Genomic DNA, 16842 nt, shown 5'->3' with positions numbered 1-16842 from the left:
TCATTGACAAACATAATTAAGAATAGATTTAGAGTAGAAGAGCATTTTGTTTAGGCTATTCTTTGTATTTTGAACATAGTTTGCTACGTAAACATTTAAGTTGTATATACAGAGGTTGCCAAAAAAAGGTATACTTTTTTTTTTGAGGCAATCTTACTTTGTCACCTTTGGTAAAGTGCTTTGGCATCATAGCTCACAGCAATCTCAAACTCTAGGGCTTAAGTGATTCTCTTGCCTCAGCCTCCCAACTAGCTGGGACTATAGATGCCCGCCAGAACGCCCAGATATTTTTTAGAGAAGGGATCTCGCTCTGGCTCAGGCTGGTCTCGAACCTGTGAGCTCAGGCAATTTGCCTGTGTTGGCCTTCCAAGTGCTGGGATTACAGTTGTAACAGAAGGGATTTTAAAAGCAATAGGTTGTAGTTGGGGGCGGGGGGGGGGTTTGTTTGTTTGTTTGTTAGTTTTAAGACAGAGTCTCACTTTATTGCCCTCGGTAGAGTGCTGTGGTGTCATAGCTCACAGCAACCTCCCAACTCCTGGGCTTAGGCGATTCTCTTGCCTCAGCCTTCCGAGTAGCTGGAACTAGGTTATAGTTTTTTATTTAGGAACAAGCCAATTATAATGGTACTGAAAGGAGTAAAACTGATTTCCCCAATATGATTTGTTAGGAAATAACGTGGAAATGGCTTTTTTAGTTACACAAAGTTATAGAATGTCTCTCAAATCAAGAGATTGTTCCCATTTGAGGTTCTTCAACCATTTGTCTATTCATGAAGGTAGTTAAGCTAGGTGACTAAATTTTATATCTACTTAGTGGGCATATTTATGCTATAGTATGCTGAGAGCAATTAAATAAATTTAGGCTTTAATAGCAACCTCTTTTTGAGTTCTCACTTTCTTCAGAATACCTGAGTAGTGTGCTGCATCTGACCATCAAAGTCACTGAGTTAGCAAGGCTTTTCCTGTAAAGATAAAGTGAAAATTTATAAAAGCTAATTTTTTTTAATCTCTGGGCAAAAAATAATTACAATATTTTCTTCCCACGCTCCATTGGAATACCTGTGTGTACTTTAAGGAGCCAGTGATTTAGAATGAGTCTATTTAAAGTTGCTCAGCATTGAAGAGAAATTGGGCTAAATAGTCTTCATTTTAGCAACTACCTGCGTCCTTGTGGTATTTTCAAAATCACAGATGATATAGTATTGCTTTAAAGGCTTTTATAAAATACATTTCAGTTTGACCTTTAAATGTTAATGCTATCTATTTTCTGTGTCAGTAGAAATATGAGTTATGTTTTGCTCAACCTAATAATCTGAAAATATAAAGGTTGGCAAATGTACATTTAATTGTTCTTGATCGTAGTCATAAACATTATGCTATGTTATCACAGCTGTTTGAGATGGAGAACGTTTCTGCTGTTTCATCAGATCCTCATCCCCTTCCTACAACCCCTCCTTCAATTTCTTTACCTTTATCTTCATCTTCTACCTCATCTGGGACTAAAAAACAAAAGAGGACCCCCATGTATCAGAGATCTGTAAGTCAGGAAAGCAATCATCCCAGCTAATCTTGCTTTGTGTTGAGAGCATGACTTAGAAGGGCCACTCATTTTGGTTGAAATGCCCTGCAGCCTGACTTTCTAACTTCCCTAAACATTTCTTTAACCTTGAATCTTGAAATACAACTTGAGCTGGACAGCTCAAAGTCTGTCCAGGAATCAGAAGCATCGTGACCGCCAGGATCTTGTTAGAAATGGAAAATCTCAAATCCTAATACAACCGATCTCATTTTGTTTTTTAACCAGCACACCAGGTAACTTAAGTTTGAGAAGCCCTAGTTTAAATCTCAGAATATAAAGGCAAGTCATTTAACCTCTCTGTGTCTGTTTCCTCATTGGTAAAATGCGGATAATACTACTTTCTTGTGAGCTTTGTGAAAATGAAATGAGTCAGGCAGAACAGTGGCTAGTCTGAGAAAATTAAAACGGAACCACCTAACACGTGGGGTGGTTTTTTTTTTTTTTTTTTTTTGTAGAGACAGAGTCTCACTTTATGGCCCTCGGTAGAGTGCCGTGGCCTCACACAGCTCACAGCAACCTCCAACTCCTGGGCTTAAGCGATTCTCTTGCCTCAGCCTCCCGAGTAGCTGGGACTACAGGCGTCCACCACAACGCCCGGCTATTTTTTGGTTGCAGTTTGGCCGGGGCTGGGTTTGAACCCGCCACCCTCGGTACATGGGGCCGGCGCCCTACCGACTGAGCCACAGGCGCCGCCCCACACGTGGGGTGGCTTTAATTTGACCATCTAACATACTGTTTATTCATACTTTGGTTTCAATCTTTCTACAATTTTAGTCATTTTTTTTCTAATAAAAATACATCCTTTTCATTAATAATGCCCAACATCTCACACTCAAATGAAACTACTTACAAGTCAAAATTTTAATAAAGGGATCTAAAATTAATTGTAATGATTTGGAAATGTCACTATTACAGTAAATTGTAGACCTAGCCTTTGCTGGGGATTTTGTCCTATTTCATGTTTCACTTAAACTTACAAACCAATTTGTTTTTATAATTGTACTCAAATAAGGTAAAATGAAATACCCAGTGTGATAGTATTTGATGACCTAAGGAGATTCCATTACATTGCATTTAAATAGCTCCTCTTTCACTAAAGAATGAGAAAGAAATTATATTAATTTCATCAGTGTCTAAAAGGTAAAGGGTTTCTTTCAGGTGAATGGCATATTTAAGTGTTCCTGTATTGCACATTTTAAAAAAGAAGAGATTTGCTGTTTTGGATTTTTGTGTCAGAAGTTTTCCAACTATTTTGGATTATTTTCCATTAAACGACCTATGCATGCATGCATTGTTCTAACATTTTCTAGTTTAAGTATTACATAGACGGCTTATAGTGTTAATTTTTACTAACTTTATGCCTTCAAGATGCATGGCTTACCAAATAGTATTAAGATGTCATCTGAAGTTTTACAAGTATCAACAAACTCCTTCAAGAGGAGTGTTGTTAATGGTTTTGGGTTGCAAACTTTTGCATATTGGTTAATCTTTGTTTGGAAATTATTTTAGTAATTTAAAGTTAACATACAAACAGCTTGTACTAATGTTGCTTTGTTTTAATATTAAATTCCATAAATTGTATTTTGTCTGATAAGTGAAAATTCTACCATAAATGAGGGCACTTCCCTCTGAATAGTTTCCTCTGACATGTTTTGTTAACTAAATTAACATTTCAGTAATAAAAGCCCATGATCTTCCCTCTATTTTACCTTTATTTTCTTTGCCTTTTTATATTGAAGATTTAGTGATTTGTAAAGCATATTTAGTATGCTGTGGAGATAATGTACAGCTCTATATATATTGAATTCTTTTTCTTTTTAAAACAGATGAGCTTTGATCCAAACCTTCTCCACAACAATGGACACAATGGATACCCCAATGGTACTTCAGCAGCACTGCGTGAAACTGGGGTTATTGAAAAACTGCTAACCTCTTACGGATTTATTCAGTGTTCAGAACGTCAAGCTAGACTTTTCTTCCACTGTTCACAGTATAATGGCAACCTGCAGGACTTAAAAGTAGGAGGTAATCTGTCCGTTCTCCCTTTTTAAAAAATGTAATCACAGAATTTCTCTTGGCGTATCCACTTTTTCATGAGAGTTTTCCAGAGTGTTTTAAAGAATAAAAATAAGTTTCTTTTTAGTTGCCCTGAAGTATGTCTGTATAAATGGGCAGTTTCCTAATTTCCGTTGTGATGGTGTCTTTGTGGGGTGAACAACTAATTGATTAAAAGATGTTTTTACAATAGATACTTGGAAGATTTAATTGTTGTCCTCTCTAATAATTACTGTTGATGTATTCGATTTTAAGCCAGTAAATATATTTTAGCTATTATAATGTTACTTAAAATTATTCTACCAAGTACTGTTTTTGATAGTGCCTAAAAGAAAATGATTTCGAATGTCACCATTTGGACTATATGGAAATTCACTTCAGCTGACACTGTAGAAATAACTTTTCACATATGAAAATGTTTGGCCTATTAAAGGACTAAAGTTATAAGGTCTCTGTGTATATTTTATAAAACATCTCTGAGAAATGACATCAGTACCATGTAACTAACGTGAATATTCGCTGTACCAAATACTCAAAGTGCATGCTATAAGAGAGTTATTTTGACTATTTTTCACAGCATTCTTGTTAGGACTTGTTCTCATTTTACACATGAGGAAACTAAGGTACAGAGAGGTTTAAGAAAAAACTTGCTGATGGTTATGATTCATATATTTTTAATATGCATAAATGAAAATTAAGGCTAAGAGCTGCTATTCTGGTGTAAGGCAGTGGATCTGAAGCATTGTACCATATATCAGAGTTAACCTGGAAGGCTTGATAAAACACAGATTGCTGTGCTTGGTCTCCAGAGTTTATCTTTGAGTAGGAACTTAGGCCCAAGAATTTGCATATCTACAAAGACAAATTCAGTGATGTTGATGCTGCTAGTCCAGGGATCACACTTTTTGAGAACCACTTCTCTATGGCAGTTCAAGTGCTAAGTGTAACTTAGAAGTGAGAATATCATTTTGCAAAAAATTAGTCCAACAGCACATTTTTTATTTTAGATGATGTTGAATTCGAAGTATCATCTGACCGGCGGACTGGGAAACCAATTGCTGTTAAACTGGTGAAGATAAAACCAGAAATCCTCCCTGAAGAACGAATGAATGGACAAGTTAGTGACTTTGATGCTTTGTGTTTTCTTAGGGCCCTGCATTTGGATGTCTTTCACATTAGAAAAGGAAGATTCTCCCCCATCTCCTCAGTTTGCACGCAAGAGAGCTATAGTATATAAAGATTACTATTCTAAAATTATTTCAAAAGCACTGGCATTTCTTGACCCGAAATAAAAATATGGTCAAGACTCAATTTGGGTTTTTACATATAACTTTAAGTCTATACTTACAGACAGTTTATGTACTGTAAGTTTGAAACTTGGCAGCATGGCATCCTCTTGTGGATCATATTAAAATGCATCCCTGTGTATAGTATAGAGGATATTAAAATTCAGTTTATATTGCACAGTGCTGCTCCTGAAATGATTAGCAATGGAAATTTTTTTTTTTTTTTGACTGGTAGGTTGTGTGCGCTGTTCCTCACAACTTAGAGAGTAAATCTCCAGCTGCCCTGGGTCAGAGTCCAACAGGGAGTGTATGCTACGAACGTAATGGGGTAAACTTGTGTATTTTTCTTAAACCTTTGCCTGATCCACCATGTGATCTATAAGCGTACTTTAAAATTCAAAATAGAAAACGTAAGCTGCAGTTGCTAAAATCAGTTTCGGATTTGGTTTCTAAGAGGCTTCAAGTGCAGCGTAATAAAAAATTTAAAAAGAAAAATCCATAGGACTTCCAAGTGTCTTAGCTTGCCCAAGTGTGACCTTAGTTAGAACATTAAGGTAAAATGCTCCTTTTAATCACTTTTTGGGGGTTGTGGGGGGGGATCTTTTTTCTGGTTCCTTTTAAGCACTAACTCCAGCTTTTTTGTTTGGAATGCCTTACGTAAAATTGTTTTGTTTTTTGTTTTTTTTTTTTTTTAAATGTAACTACAGTCTCTGGGCAAATGCTTCTGTGTATTAAGCTTTTTGAAGTTGGATTGCTGCTCAGCTGTGGACTCGCAGAAGTCATCAGCATCATGGAGGGGAAGTGTGTGTTTATATGAATAAAACAACTTGTCATAAAATATTTAATTTTAAGAAATTTGGCTTAAAATGCCAGTATAGAGGTATTTAAGTAAGTAAATTAACAATATACGGTGAATATGCATCCTACCAAGATAGTAATAATAACTTATTAATTCACAGGAAGTGTTTTATCTGACTTACACCCCTGAAGATGTCGAAGGGAATGTTCAGCTGGAAACTGGAGATAAAATAAACTTTGTAATTGATAACAATAAACAGTAAGTTCTTTTAAGAATGTTCCCACCTAAGTGATTCTTCTGATATTTTCATGTTAAGAAATTTGAAGTGAGTTAAAAACCCAACTTGTAAATCTAAATAGTTTACGTGATCTTTTTAAACTCTTATTATCAGCTAAGTATTTTACGGTGGGTATCATGCATGGGTTCAGCAATAGGAAAGCAATTAAAACATGGTCAGAGTTTTTAAGAGGCTATTCTACAAGTCATTAGAAGTTTTGCAAGCATTTAAGAGTGCTTGAGATAAGTTTTGAGGTAAGAGTGGTAGCATCTAGACCAGTGGTACTCAACTTTCCTAATGCTGCGGCCCTTTAAAACAATTCCTGTGGGTCGCAACCCACAGGTTAAGAATCACTGATGTAGAAAGATGAGATAAAAGCATTGTGGGTAAAGGAAAATAGAAGTTTGAGTTGATTTAATTGACTAGATGGTAGGAAGGTGAACTTTGAGTATTCTCTTATAATCATAGGAATCTTTGAAGGATTTAAAACAAAGAAATATGATTGGTTGGGTCTTTGGAAATGGTGGACTTTTGGAGAGTTGGGGATACTCTAGAGACAGTGATATGAGAGTTAACATGAAAGCTGGGAGCCTAATACAGATAGGCTGGGATGGGTGAAGTCAAATCACTTTGGGAAGATAAAATCAACAAGATTAATAAGTGATTACTGACCAAGCAAGGTGGCAAGTTTGAGACCAGCCTAAGCCAGACCGAGACCCCATCTCAAAAAAAAAAAAAAGCTGGGTGTTGTAAGCAGGCCCCTGTAGTCCTACCTACTTGAGAGGTTGAGGGAAGAGAATTGCTTGAACCCAAGAGTTTGAGGTTGCTGTGAGCTGTGAAGCCACGGCACTCTGCTGAGGGCGACAAAGTGAAAGTGATTAGATAGAGTTGTGATTAGAATTAGAGCTCCAAATGTTATTTTTTTGTCCTAGTCTACTGGTCAGATAATGATACTAACTAGGCTGAGAAGATGAAAGAATTTTGAGTAGGAGAAAAATTCTATATTGGCAATTTCTATTTGAGGTGTCTGGTTTATTTGCATAGAGATATCAAATTGGCACTTGTATGTGTATGGTCTGAGATGTGGAAACTAGAAATGCACGTGAAATAATAGCTTTAAAACTCATCAGCAAAAGCTGTTAAAGAAAGTGTAGTTAAGAAAGCATGGGGAGATTTTTATTTTGAAATGGGAGGGACAAGATAGAAGCAGAGAAGTTAAAGAAAATGTTTGAAGTGTAATTTATGATAGCATATGAAGGTACAGTCCCAAGAGCATAAATGGAACTACTTGTCTTAAACCTTAATGTCTTGCAAGTCTAAGAGGAATAAGATTGAATTGTAGGTTTAGGGGTATTATTAGTTCAGTCTGAAGTCCTCAATTTAGTATGAAGTAGGAAACAAGGAGATAGGGCTCATGTTTGAGGAGGGAGCCACAGAAGGGTATTTTTTTTTTTTTTACCTTTATTAAGTTCTTTGATACATAATTACATGTATGTATCAAGCACCTGTATTAAATACTTTTAACTGTTAATCCTCAGAACGGCCTTACCTGGTAAGTTCCTTCATCTGTAAAATGTCAGGTCTAATTTCTGACAGTTATTTGCCTCAATTCATATAGCTTTTAAATATTAATGGTAGACATTTAAATCCCCATCTGACTCTAAAGCAGTGGTTCTGAACCTTCCTAATGCCACGACCCTTTAATACAATTCGTTATGTTGTGGTGAACCCCAACCATAAAATTATTTTCGTTGCTAGTGAATATATACGTATTATTACGTATATATTTTTATATTTTATATGTAATACACATATATACATACATATTTTTTTGGCCCCGGCCAAACTGCAACCAAAAAATAGCCGGGCGTTGTGGTGGGTGCCTGTAGTCCCAGCTACTCGGGAGGCTGAGGCAAGAGAATCGCTTAAGCCCAGGAGTTGGAGGTTGCTGTGAGCTGGGTGAGGCCACGGCACTCTACCGAGGGCCATAAAGTGAGACTCTGTCTCTACAAAAAAAAAAAAAAGAAAAGCAGAGTAGAACATCAGATACCCAAGCGTAAGTTTCTAAAAACAAATCTTTTAACAACAGTCCCAGAGAAAAATGATCTGTGTGTTTGTGCCAGATTTAGAAGAGTAGGAAATATGAACAACAGTCCTTTGCATATGAAGGCAGATGAAAAGGATGAGATGTCATAAACCTTACATTGGTTCATAGTAATGCCTGAATTCTCAAAGCCCCATAAAACTAGTTTCTGTAGACTCTTACCTAACTGACCAGTGCATTTTTGCCCTTCTTTGATCCTACCCCCCAATTATTCCTTTCTAGTACTGGTGCTGTAAGTGCTCGTAACATTATGCTGTTGAAAAAGAAACAAGCCCGCTGTCAGGGAGTAGTTTGTGCCATGAAGGTAAGAGTCAACACATTTGAGAAACTTGAGTTTTTTTCCTCTGACTACTTTTAAGTCTTTTACTTGAAACTCGAGCTTTTTGTTTTTACTCTTTGTCTTACCCTTTAAAAATATTTCACTGTTAACCTCAGAAATAATCTGAAAATTCCTTGGTTGCTAATGTATTATGTTCTTTAAAATGGACTATTTAATTGGTGATATTAGACTTTACTAAATTACATTATTTTGACTATAGTATTTTAAATTGCAATCATAAATTTGTACATTGAGTGGTAATGTACTTGCTTTTTTTGGTGGGTGTTTTTGTTTTGCTTTAGGAGGCGTTTGGCTTTATTGAAAGAGGTGATGTTGTAAAAGAGATATTCTTTCACTATAGTGAATTTAAGGGTGACCTAGAAACCTTACAGCCTGGAGATGACGTGGAATTCACAATCAAGGACAGAAATGTAAGAGTTGACTAACTTGATCTTAGAAGCCTTTTCCAATCAGTAATGATTTGCATTTTTAGGAAATAACTTCAAATTATGTGATTTCCTCTTGTTCCAACCCCTTCTGATTTAGGGTAAAGAAGTTGCAACAGATGTCAGACTATTGCCTCAAGGAACAGTCATTTTTGAAGATATCAGCATTGAACATTTTGAAGGAACTGTAACCAAAGTTATCCCAAAAGTACCCAGTAAAAATCAGGTAAATAATCTTTTTCAGCAGAGTCCCCTTTTGCCTCATCAGTAATAGAGTAATACAGTGTGATATGTTGAAATTTTATTTTACTTGATCATGTGATAGTGGTACAGTTAAGTATCTCTTGACATGTATTCTGTTTAGTATAAACTATATAAACTAAATGAGGAAACACTGATTCATGAAAAAAATATGTATGTATATATGTGTATTACATATAAAATATAAAAATATATACGTAATAATATACATATATATATATATATATTTTTTTTTTTTTTTTTTTTGTTAAGTGGGTGATGAGGAAAAGCCAGAAGAAAAAAATGGTGGTTAAATTGGAAAAAACCTGACTGGATTAGACTGCAGTTTGGGTATACATTCATTTCCTCCTCTCTGATTTCTCCCCACCTTAACCTCCCAGATTTGTTTCTTTTGTGGGGAAGATGAGGACATGAGTAGTCTAATTGTTGAGGAAGTTCCTTAAATCTCCTAAATCGGAATACATGGTCTTAACTGTAAGACTGTGATTTTTATGGTTGTATCATGTGACCCTAGAATGTGAAGCTCTCACATTGGACTGATATTGTCAACACCTTTTTTTCCCTTCAGGGAACTATCTATTATAAATAACATGGGTTTGCTATGTGTTCTTCTTGTTTGACTTAGAACTAGGAAGGATGAGAAATCTCCAGCTAAAATCGTTTTTCCTTCTCATCAGAATGACCCATTGCCAGGACGCATCAAAGTTGACTTTGTGATTCCTAAAGAACTTCCCTTTGGAGACAAAGATACAAAATCCAAGGTGACCCTGCTGGAAGGTGACCATGTTAGGTTTAATATTTCAACAGACCGACGTGACAAATTAGAACGCGCAACCAATATAGAAGTTCTATCAAATACATTTCAGTTCACTAATGAAGCCAGAGAAATGGTAAGTGTTGGTTGTTATTGGATATGTAGCTAAAGGGTGGATAGTAGTAAAGTTTGTGCTACTAAATTGAAAATTTTTGCAATTTAGTGACCATATTGGGCAGTTAATTTAAGATGGTTAAGAACCATAGACATTTAAGTAAGTCAGGGTTTGACGTGTATCTCTGGCAGTTATCTTGGAAATGTAAATGACAAAGTTTTAGAATGGAAATCTGGCCAGGAGGATTACTAAGGTATTGATAGCTATATGTCCAGGAGTGACACTTTAACTAGAATTATTTCCCAAACATATTTTATAAACTGTTCTCGTGAACTAACTTTCTCAGGCATAATATACATTTAATTCTGAGATCATATCTTGTACATTATAATTCACTGTCAGAGGACCTGGCTACATTTAATGTAATTTTTGTATTTTTTTCTTTGAATTGTTGGGGATTCATTGAGGGTACAGTAAGCCAGGAATTTTTGTAATTTTTTTTAAACTTTGCCTTTTAAGAACTGATATTTGACATTTACAATGTACTTTTAACTGTAAAAGTTTGGAGTTCTGAATGTGCAATTTTAATTTATTTTAATTTAATTTTAATTTTATTTTCTTTTTTGAGGCAGAGTCTTACTTTGTAGCCCTCAGTATTGTGCTATGGCATCACAGCAACCTGAAACTCATGGGCTCAGGTGCTCCTCTTGCCTCAGCCTCCTGAGTAGCTGGGACTACATGCGCCTGTCACAACGCCTGGCTGTTTTTAGAGATGGGTCTTGCTCTAGTTCAGACTGGTCTCAAACTCATGACAGAGTGCTGGGATTACAAGTATAAGCCACCATGCCCGGCCTCAGACCTAAATCTAAGTCCTTCCTATGCCTCAATTCATAAATATTTTTCAGGTAGAAATTAGAGAGTTGCATTTGTTGTCTGTTTTGAAGTGTTGAGTCTGTAAAAGCATTGTAATTTCTAGAAGTAATATTATTAAGATTCCATTAAATACATTGTATGATGTGTTTACATTCAAGCATGGTAACCTTTTCTAATGCATATTCGCCAGGGAGTAGCAACTAAGGAGTCTCAGAAAATTGCTAAGGTTAAATTACTTCATTGAAATCAGTGAGTTTGTGTTTAAATGGAAGAAAGTACAACTGTACGTGGGTATATAGCATTGGGGTCGTTAATAGAGAAAATTCCTAATGAATTTAACTTGATGGTGCTTCCAAACTTGAATAATGACTTGACAGCCTTCATAGCCAGTGAAAATATCATTTGGGTTTCAGGGTGTGATTGCCGCCATGAGAGATGGTTTTGGTTTCATCAAGTGTGTGGATCGTGATGCTCGTATGTTCTTCCACTTCAGTGAAATTCTAGATGGGAACCAGCTCCATATTGCAGATGAAGTGGAGTTTACTGTGGTTCCTGTGAGTATTTTTTGAGAAAAGTATTTGGGAAGAACATTTCCCGATGCTTCCCTTTTCAGTTCTAAGTTAATTTTGTTTTTATCATTTGTAGGATATGCTCTCTGCCCAAAGAAATCATGCTATTAGGATTAAAAAACTTCCCAAGGGCACGGTTTCATTCCATTCCCATTCAGATCATCGTTTTCTGGGCACTGTAGAAAAAGAAGCCACTTTCTCCAATCCTAAAACCACTAGCCCAAATAAAGGCAAAGAGAAGGTAAGTTTTACATGATTAATATGAATTTTGTAGCTTTTTATTCCTCTTTTGCTTAAAGGCTTATAATAATGTAGCCTGCACAATGAGTTTGTCTCTTTTGGAATGCTCTATGTTAATAATAAACTAATCAAAGCAAGATTTCTTAACTTCAGTTGACATTTTGGGATGAATAATTCTTTGCTATGGCTGTTGAGGTAGTTAGTAGCTACCATCCTTGGCCCTTTATCTACTAGAGGCCAGTGTCTTCACTTTCCAGTGCAACAGCTCAAAGCGTCTCCAGACATTGCCAAATGTCCCCTGGAAGGCAAACTTGCCCCCAGTTGAGAACCACTTAATTAAAATGACAGTACTTGTCTTTCAAGCAGTTTAAAACCTTGAGTTGGGTGGACTCAGCTCATACTCTTAGAATCCATTTATTGAAAAATTCATAGCATAGGAAGTAAAAAGATGTCTAAGATGGCTTATGTGCACAATAAAATGACAAATTGAGAAACTTGTATAGAAGTAATTCAAAACGGATACAAAATGCCATTGAAGGTCAATGTGAACGCTCTGGTGAAAATCTTAACTGGCAGCATCTTAGGGAGGGTTTCACTAAGGTATTGGCACTTAGTAGGCGGAGATGGGAAAGCATACCTCAGGGTAAAGATACAGATGAGAAAAATTCAGGCTTTAGAAAGCAGCAACTAGTTTGAGAGGAAGTGTTGGGGGGTTTTGTTTGGTTGGGGGGATAGGGGAAATACAGATGAAAAATTGGACTACAGCTAGACTGAGAGGATGTTTATTGCTACTCTTAAAGAATTTAGGCCTTATTCTATACACAATAAAAAGATTTCTGTTGGAAGACATCAGCTGTGTGCTTCAGGAAGGGTAATGGTGGTAGTATGAAGCTTGAATGGGGTGAAGAAACAACAAAAGATGAAAAAGATTCATAGGAAATCACTTAAAAGTTAAGGCCAGGCGGCGCCTGTGGCTCAAAGGAGTAGGGCGCCGGCCCCATATGCCAAAGGTGGCAGGTTCAAACCCAGCCCCCCCACCCCCAAAAAGTTAAGGCGATCTGTCTAGTGCTCACTTCAGCGGCACATGTACTAAAATCAAAATGATACAGAGATTAGCATGGCTCCTGTGCAAGGGTGACATACAAACTGGAAGCATTCCATATTTTAAAAAAGTTAAAGTAGTCCTTGAACTAGAGGCAGAGATAATGGATATAGATAAATGAGGGTACATAAGAGAGATACTAGAAAGTCATGTAATTTTAAAATAACTATTTGTGAGCCAGAAAGAGCAAAGATTGCATCTTAATACTTATTTATAGTTTGAGAAATCACTTCATCTCTGAGCTTAAACTTGAAAAATGATTCTCATTTAGTTTAAAATGTCCTCACAATGCCTAACTCACAGAAGGAATTTCACACGTGATAGATGGTACTATTAACAACAGCAATAAAAATAAATTTCAGCAAAGTTGTTTGTAATGGCTTTGGGGGCGGGGGCAGGATACAGGGTCTCCCTCTGTCACCCTGGGTAGAGTGCTATGGTATCATCGTAGCTCATAGCAACCTCAAAGCCCAAGTGATCCTCTTACCTTAGCTGGGACTATAAGCACCCTCCACAATGCCTGGCTAGTTTTTCTATTTTTAGTAGAGACAGTCTTTGCTTTTGCTTACGCTGGGGTAATCCACCAGCCTTGGCCTCCCAGAGTGGTAGGATTATATGTGTGAGCCACCATGCCTGGCCTGCGATGGCTTTTAACTCAGAACGCCTTGTTTTTTGGCTTGATCAAGATAGCCCTTGTGTGAGATTTTTTTCTGTCCTTAATACTTTCTTTTTCTTAGATCAACACTATGTTTTAATAAGTTCTGTCATTGTACTTATCACAGTATATTTACACTTCCCTGTTTATATATCTTGTCTCCTACTGACTGGTTCCTGGGGAGCAGGAATTGTCTTAACCTCTATTTAACATATTTGATGTGTGGTATATTGTCAGATGTTGACTGGATATTAAACTTGATGGCTACAAGAAGGTTGAGAGCAAAAGGTGAATTCTGAGATTTTGAGTTTGGTTGACTTGCAAAAGTGTTGATGCCATTGAAGTCAGATCTGAATTAACTGACGTCATTGCTCCTCACTTAACCAAACTCACATTCTCTGGATCATTTTGTGCTTGCTTTTGTAACATTGGCCAAGTTTATTTAATGTCCTAAGACTTTTCTAAGGTGTAAAATGAAGGGGTAAGAGTTAACTATGGAGATGATTTTGTCATAACATTAAATTTGATCATGTATAATGCCTGGTATGTTGTAAATGTTCACTAAGTGTTACATAGCAATTACAAAAGGAGTTACAAATGTCAGAAGGGGAAAAATGGTCTAGATCTAAACTTTTAAAGAACTCTTAGACAATTTAAGTGTTATTGTGGAAATGCTGGTATATCAGAACTTAATCACCTACTTTGTATCAAGTGCTCTGAATTACACTAGATCCTATATCAAATTAAGTTCTTTTGAATTTGGTGAGTATGTTGATTGAGAGTATGTACAAAATAACATTCAGTAACATTCAGTGTACTGTGGGATACAAAAGTACTAAGGAGGACACTTTTATTCCTTCTTCAGAGGATGCTAAAGCTTCTTGCCCTATAGAATTTTCACCCCGTTGGAAATACCATACCTAGTTTGATTTCTGATTTGCTATGAGGATCATAAAATAGATAATTTGAAAAGTTTCAGTAAACTTTCCCTCCTCAATAGCAAAAATTTGATTCTTAAGACTATTAAAAGACCTGTTGTTGGCGACTAAGCCAGTCTTGGGTTAAGGCAAGACCACCTTTATTCATATAAATGCTTTGTTATTGTTAAAGAGCCCTAGAATAAGAACATTTCTTGTACTAAACCAAGTGTTTACCTTTAGGATCTAGAAGATAGTTGCTTAAATTCTTTCTTTGTTCTTGAGATTGTTTTCTTTGTATTCTAACTTTATCTCCCTTTTTAGGAGGCTGAGGATGGCATTATTGCTTATGATGATTGTGGGGTGAAACTGACTATCGCTTTTCAAGCCAAGGATGTGGAAGGATCTACTTCTCCTCAGATAGGAGATAAGGCAAGATCATTTGTTTATTTGAGAATGGGTTAAAAGTTGTCATCTTAATCATCAGTCCTGCAGCATGGGTTCTTAAAATTTTATCAAGTTCTGCTAAAGCATAATTAGTGAACATTTTTTTTTTTTTTTTTTGTAGAGACAAGAGTCTCACATACCACCCTCAGGTAGAGTGCCGTGGCATCACACAGCTCACAGCAACCTCTAACTCTTGGGCTTACGCGATTCTCTTGCCTCAGCCTCCCGAGCAGCTGGGACTACAGGCGCCTGCCACAACGCCCGGCTATTTTTTTGTTGCAATTTGGCCGGAGCTGGGTTTGAACCCGCCACCCTCGGCATATGGCGCCGGCGCCCTACTCACTGAGCCACAGGCGCCGCCCTAATTAGTGAACATTTTAACCATTTAAAAGCAGCATGTTGGGCGGCGCCTGTGGCTCAGTCGGTAGGGCGCTGGCCCCATATGCCGAGGGTGGCGGGTTCAAACCGGGCCCCGGCCAAACTGCAACCAAAAAATAGCCGGGCGTTGTGGCGGGCGCCTGTGGTCCCAGCTGCTCGGGAGGCTGAGGCAAGAGAATCGCTTAAGCCCAGGAGTTGGAGGTTGCTGTGAGCTGTGTGAGGCCACGGCACTCTACCGAGGGCCATAAAGTGAGACTCTGTCTCTACAAAAAAAAAAAAAAAGCAACTTGTTAAATTAAAACAGTATCTAGCAAGCTCTTTGAAGGACCAATATTTAAGCATTAGATGCTTCAATAAAATTAAAAATATCAATAAGAAAGTTAAAACAATTACTGAAACATCAAAGGTAGCAGATTTTACATTGCTGTTCCTTTTTTTTCTTTCTTTTTTTTTTTAATCATACTTACAATGTCTTGCTTTTCAGATAGAGCCTTTCTTTAGAGAAATGAAGAATCTGTAAGGAATAGACACTAAAAGACAAAACTTGATCCTTTATGAAAAGTGGAATGAGACAGACGTGTTAGTTTTGGTAAAAATGTATTTCTTTGAAGTAATCACTAGATATTTGGAGTTAAAAGCATGGTCTGAGGGAGTAATAGGTCTCATTTTCAGAGTTAGGAGTTTGGTGTGGAAGTGATATGTTGTTATTAATAAGCATCCTTATTTTTCACAGGTTGAATTTAGTATTAGTGACAAACAGAGGCCTGGACAGCAAATTGCAACTTGTGTACGACTTTTAGGTCGTAATTCCAACTCCAAGAGGCTCTTGGGTTATGTGGCAACTCTGAAGGATAATTTTGGATTTATTGAAACAGCCAATCATGATAAGGAAATCTTTTTCCATTACAGGTAAGGAATTCCTTTTAGAACATGGGCAGCGCCTGTGGCTCAGTGGGTAGGGCACCAGCCCCATATACTGAGGGTGGCAGGTTTGAACCTGTCCCTAGCCAAACTGCAACAAAAAAAATAGCTGGGTGTTGTGGCAGGCGTCTGTAGTCCCAGCTACTCAGGAGGCTAAGGCAAGAGAATTGCCCAAGCCCAGGAGTTGAAGGTTGCTGTGAGCTTTGACACCACGGCACTCTACCTAGGGTGATAAAGAGCAACTCTGTCTCTTTTTAAAAAAAAAAGGAAAAGAAAGAAAGAACTTACAGCTAGCTTACTATCCATTGTTTTCTGTTACAGTCAAAAACATTGAATGTCGATTGGTTATATTTTTGCATCACAGATCTCATATTGGGGGAATTATGGCAAGGTATAGACTAAAGTTAATCATCTACCTCTTTATGGAGAACATACGGCCAAAAGACATATAAAGGCCTGTGCTCTGTCTTTGAACATTGGGGGTAGGAGCTTCTTTAAGGAATATTGTTGTTTATATGTTTATACTAGAGAGTTGTGCATTTGGCATATAATATAGCATAGTGGTTAAGAGCATGTTCTCTTAGAACCAGATGGTTCAGTTTTAAATTCAGGCTCTGCCACTCAGTACTTGTGAAACATTTATTAAATGAATTAACCTCTTGGTTTCTTAGTTTGATTATTATGAGGCAGGGATATTGGTACCTCTTCATAGGGTGTTTTTGAGGATTAAATGAATCAGTACTTAC

The 16842-nt window shown here is 37.0% G+C and overlaps 1 protein-coding gene and 1 non-coding gene across 5 annotated transcripts in view; both read left to right on the top strand.

Moving 5' to 3' along the window:
- CSDE1 (cold shock domain containing E1) overlaps positions 1-16842 on the top strand; it is a 37830-nt gene that overhangs the window by 12747 nt on the left and 8241 nt on the right. The window contains exons 3-15 of one of the 4 annotated variants that reach the window (XM_053591735.1): positions 1390-1536; positions 3405-3603; positions 4641-4750; positions 5155-5247; positions 5879-5976; positions 8322-8403; positions 8721-8849; positions 8965-9090; positions 9803-10015; positions 11281-11421; positions 11513-11677; positions 14675-14782; positions 15909-16084. In XM_053591735.1, coding sequence (XP_053447710.1) covers positions 1399-1536; positions 3405-3603; positions 4641-4750; positions 5155-5247; positions 5879-5976; positions 8322-8403; positions 8721-8849; positions 8965-9090; positions 9803-10015; positions 11281-11421; positions 11513-11677; positions 14675-14782; positions 15909-16084 — 1778 coding nt within the window. In that variant the 5' untranslated portion in view covers positions 1390-1398. The remainder of the gene's footprint in view (positions 1-1389; positions 1537-3404; positions 3604-4640; positions 4751-5154; positions 5248-5878; positions 5977-8321; positions 8404-8720; positions 8850-8964; positions 9091-9802; positions 10016-11280; positions 11422-11512; positions 11678-14674; positions 14783-15908; positions 16085-16842) is intronic. The other 3 variants (XM_053591737.1, XM_053591736.1, XM_053591738.1) reach the window with 3 other exon arrangements.
- Positions 12742-12843, top strand: LOC128586968 (U6 spliceosomal RNA). Its single transcript, XR_008380419.1, has one exon. It is a non-coding gene; the product is annotated as a U6 spliceosomal RNA (small nuclear RNA).

Source organism: Nycticebus coucang, chromosome 5 (genome assembly GCF_027406575.1).
Source record: "Nycticebus coucang isolate mNycCou1 chromosome 5, mNycCou1.pri, whole genome shotgun sequence".
NCBI lineage: Eukaryota > Metazoa > Chordata > Mammalia > Primates > Lorisidae > Nycticebus > Nycticebus coucang.
This window is presented reverse-complemented; position numbering and strand designations above follow the sequence as displayed.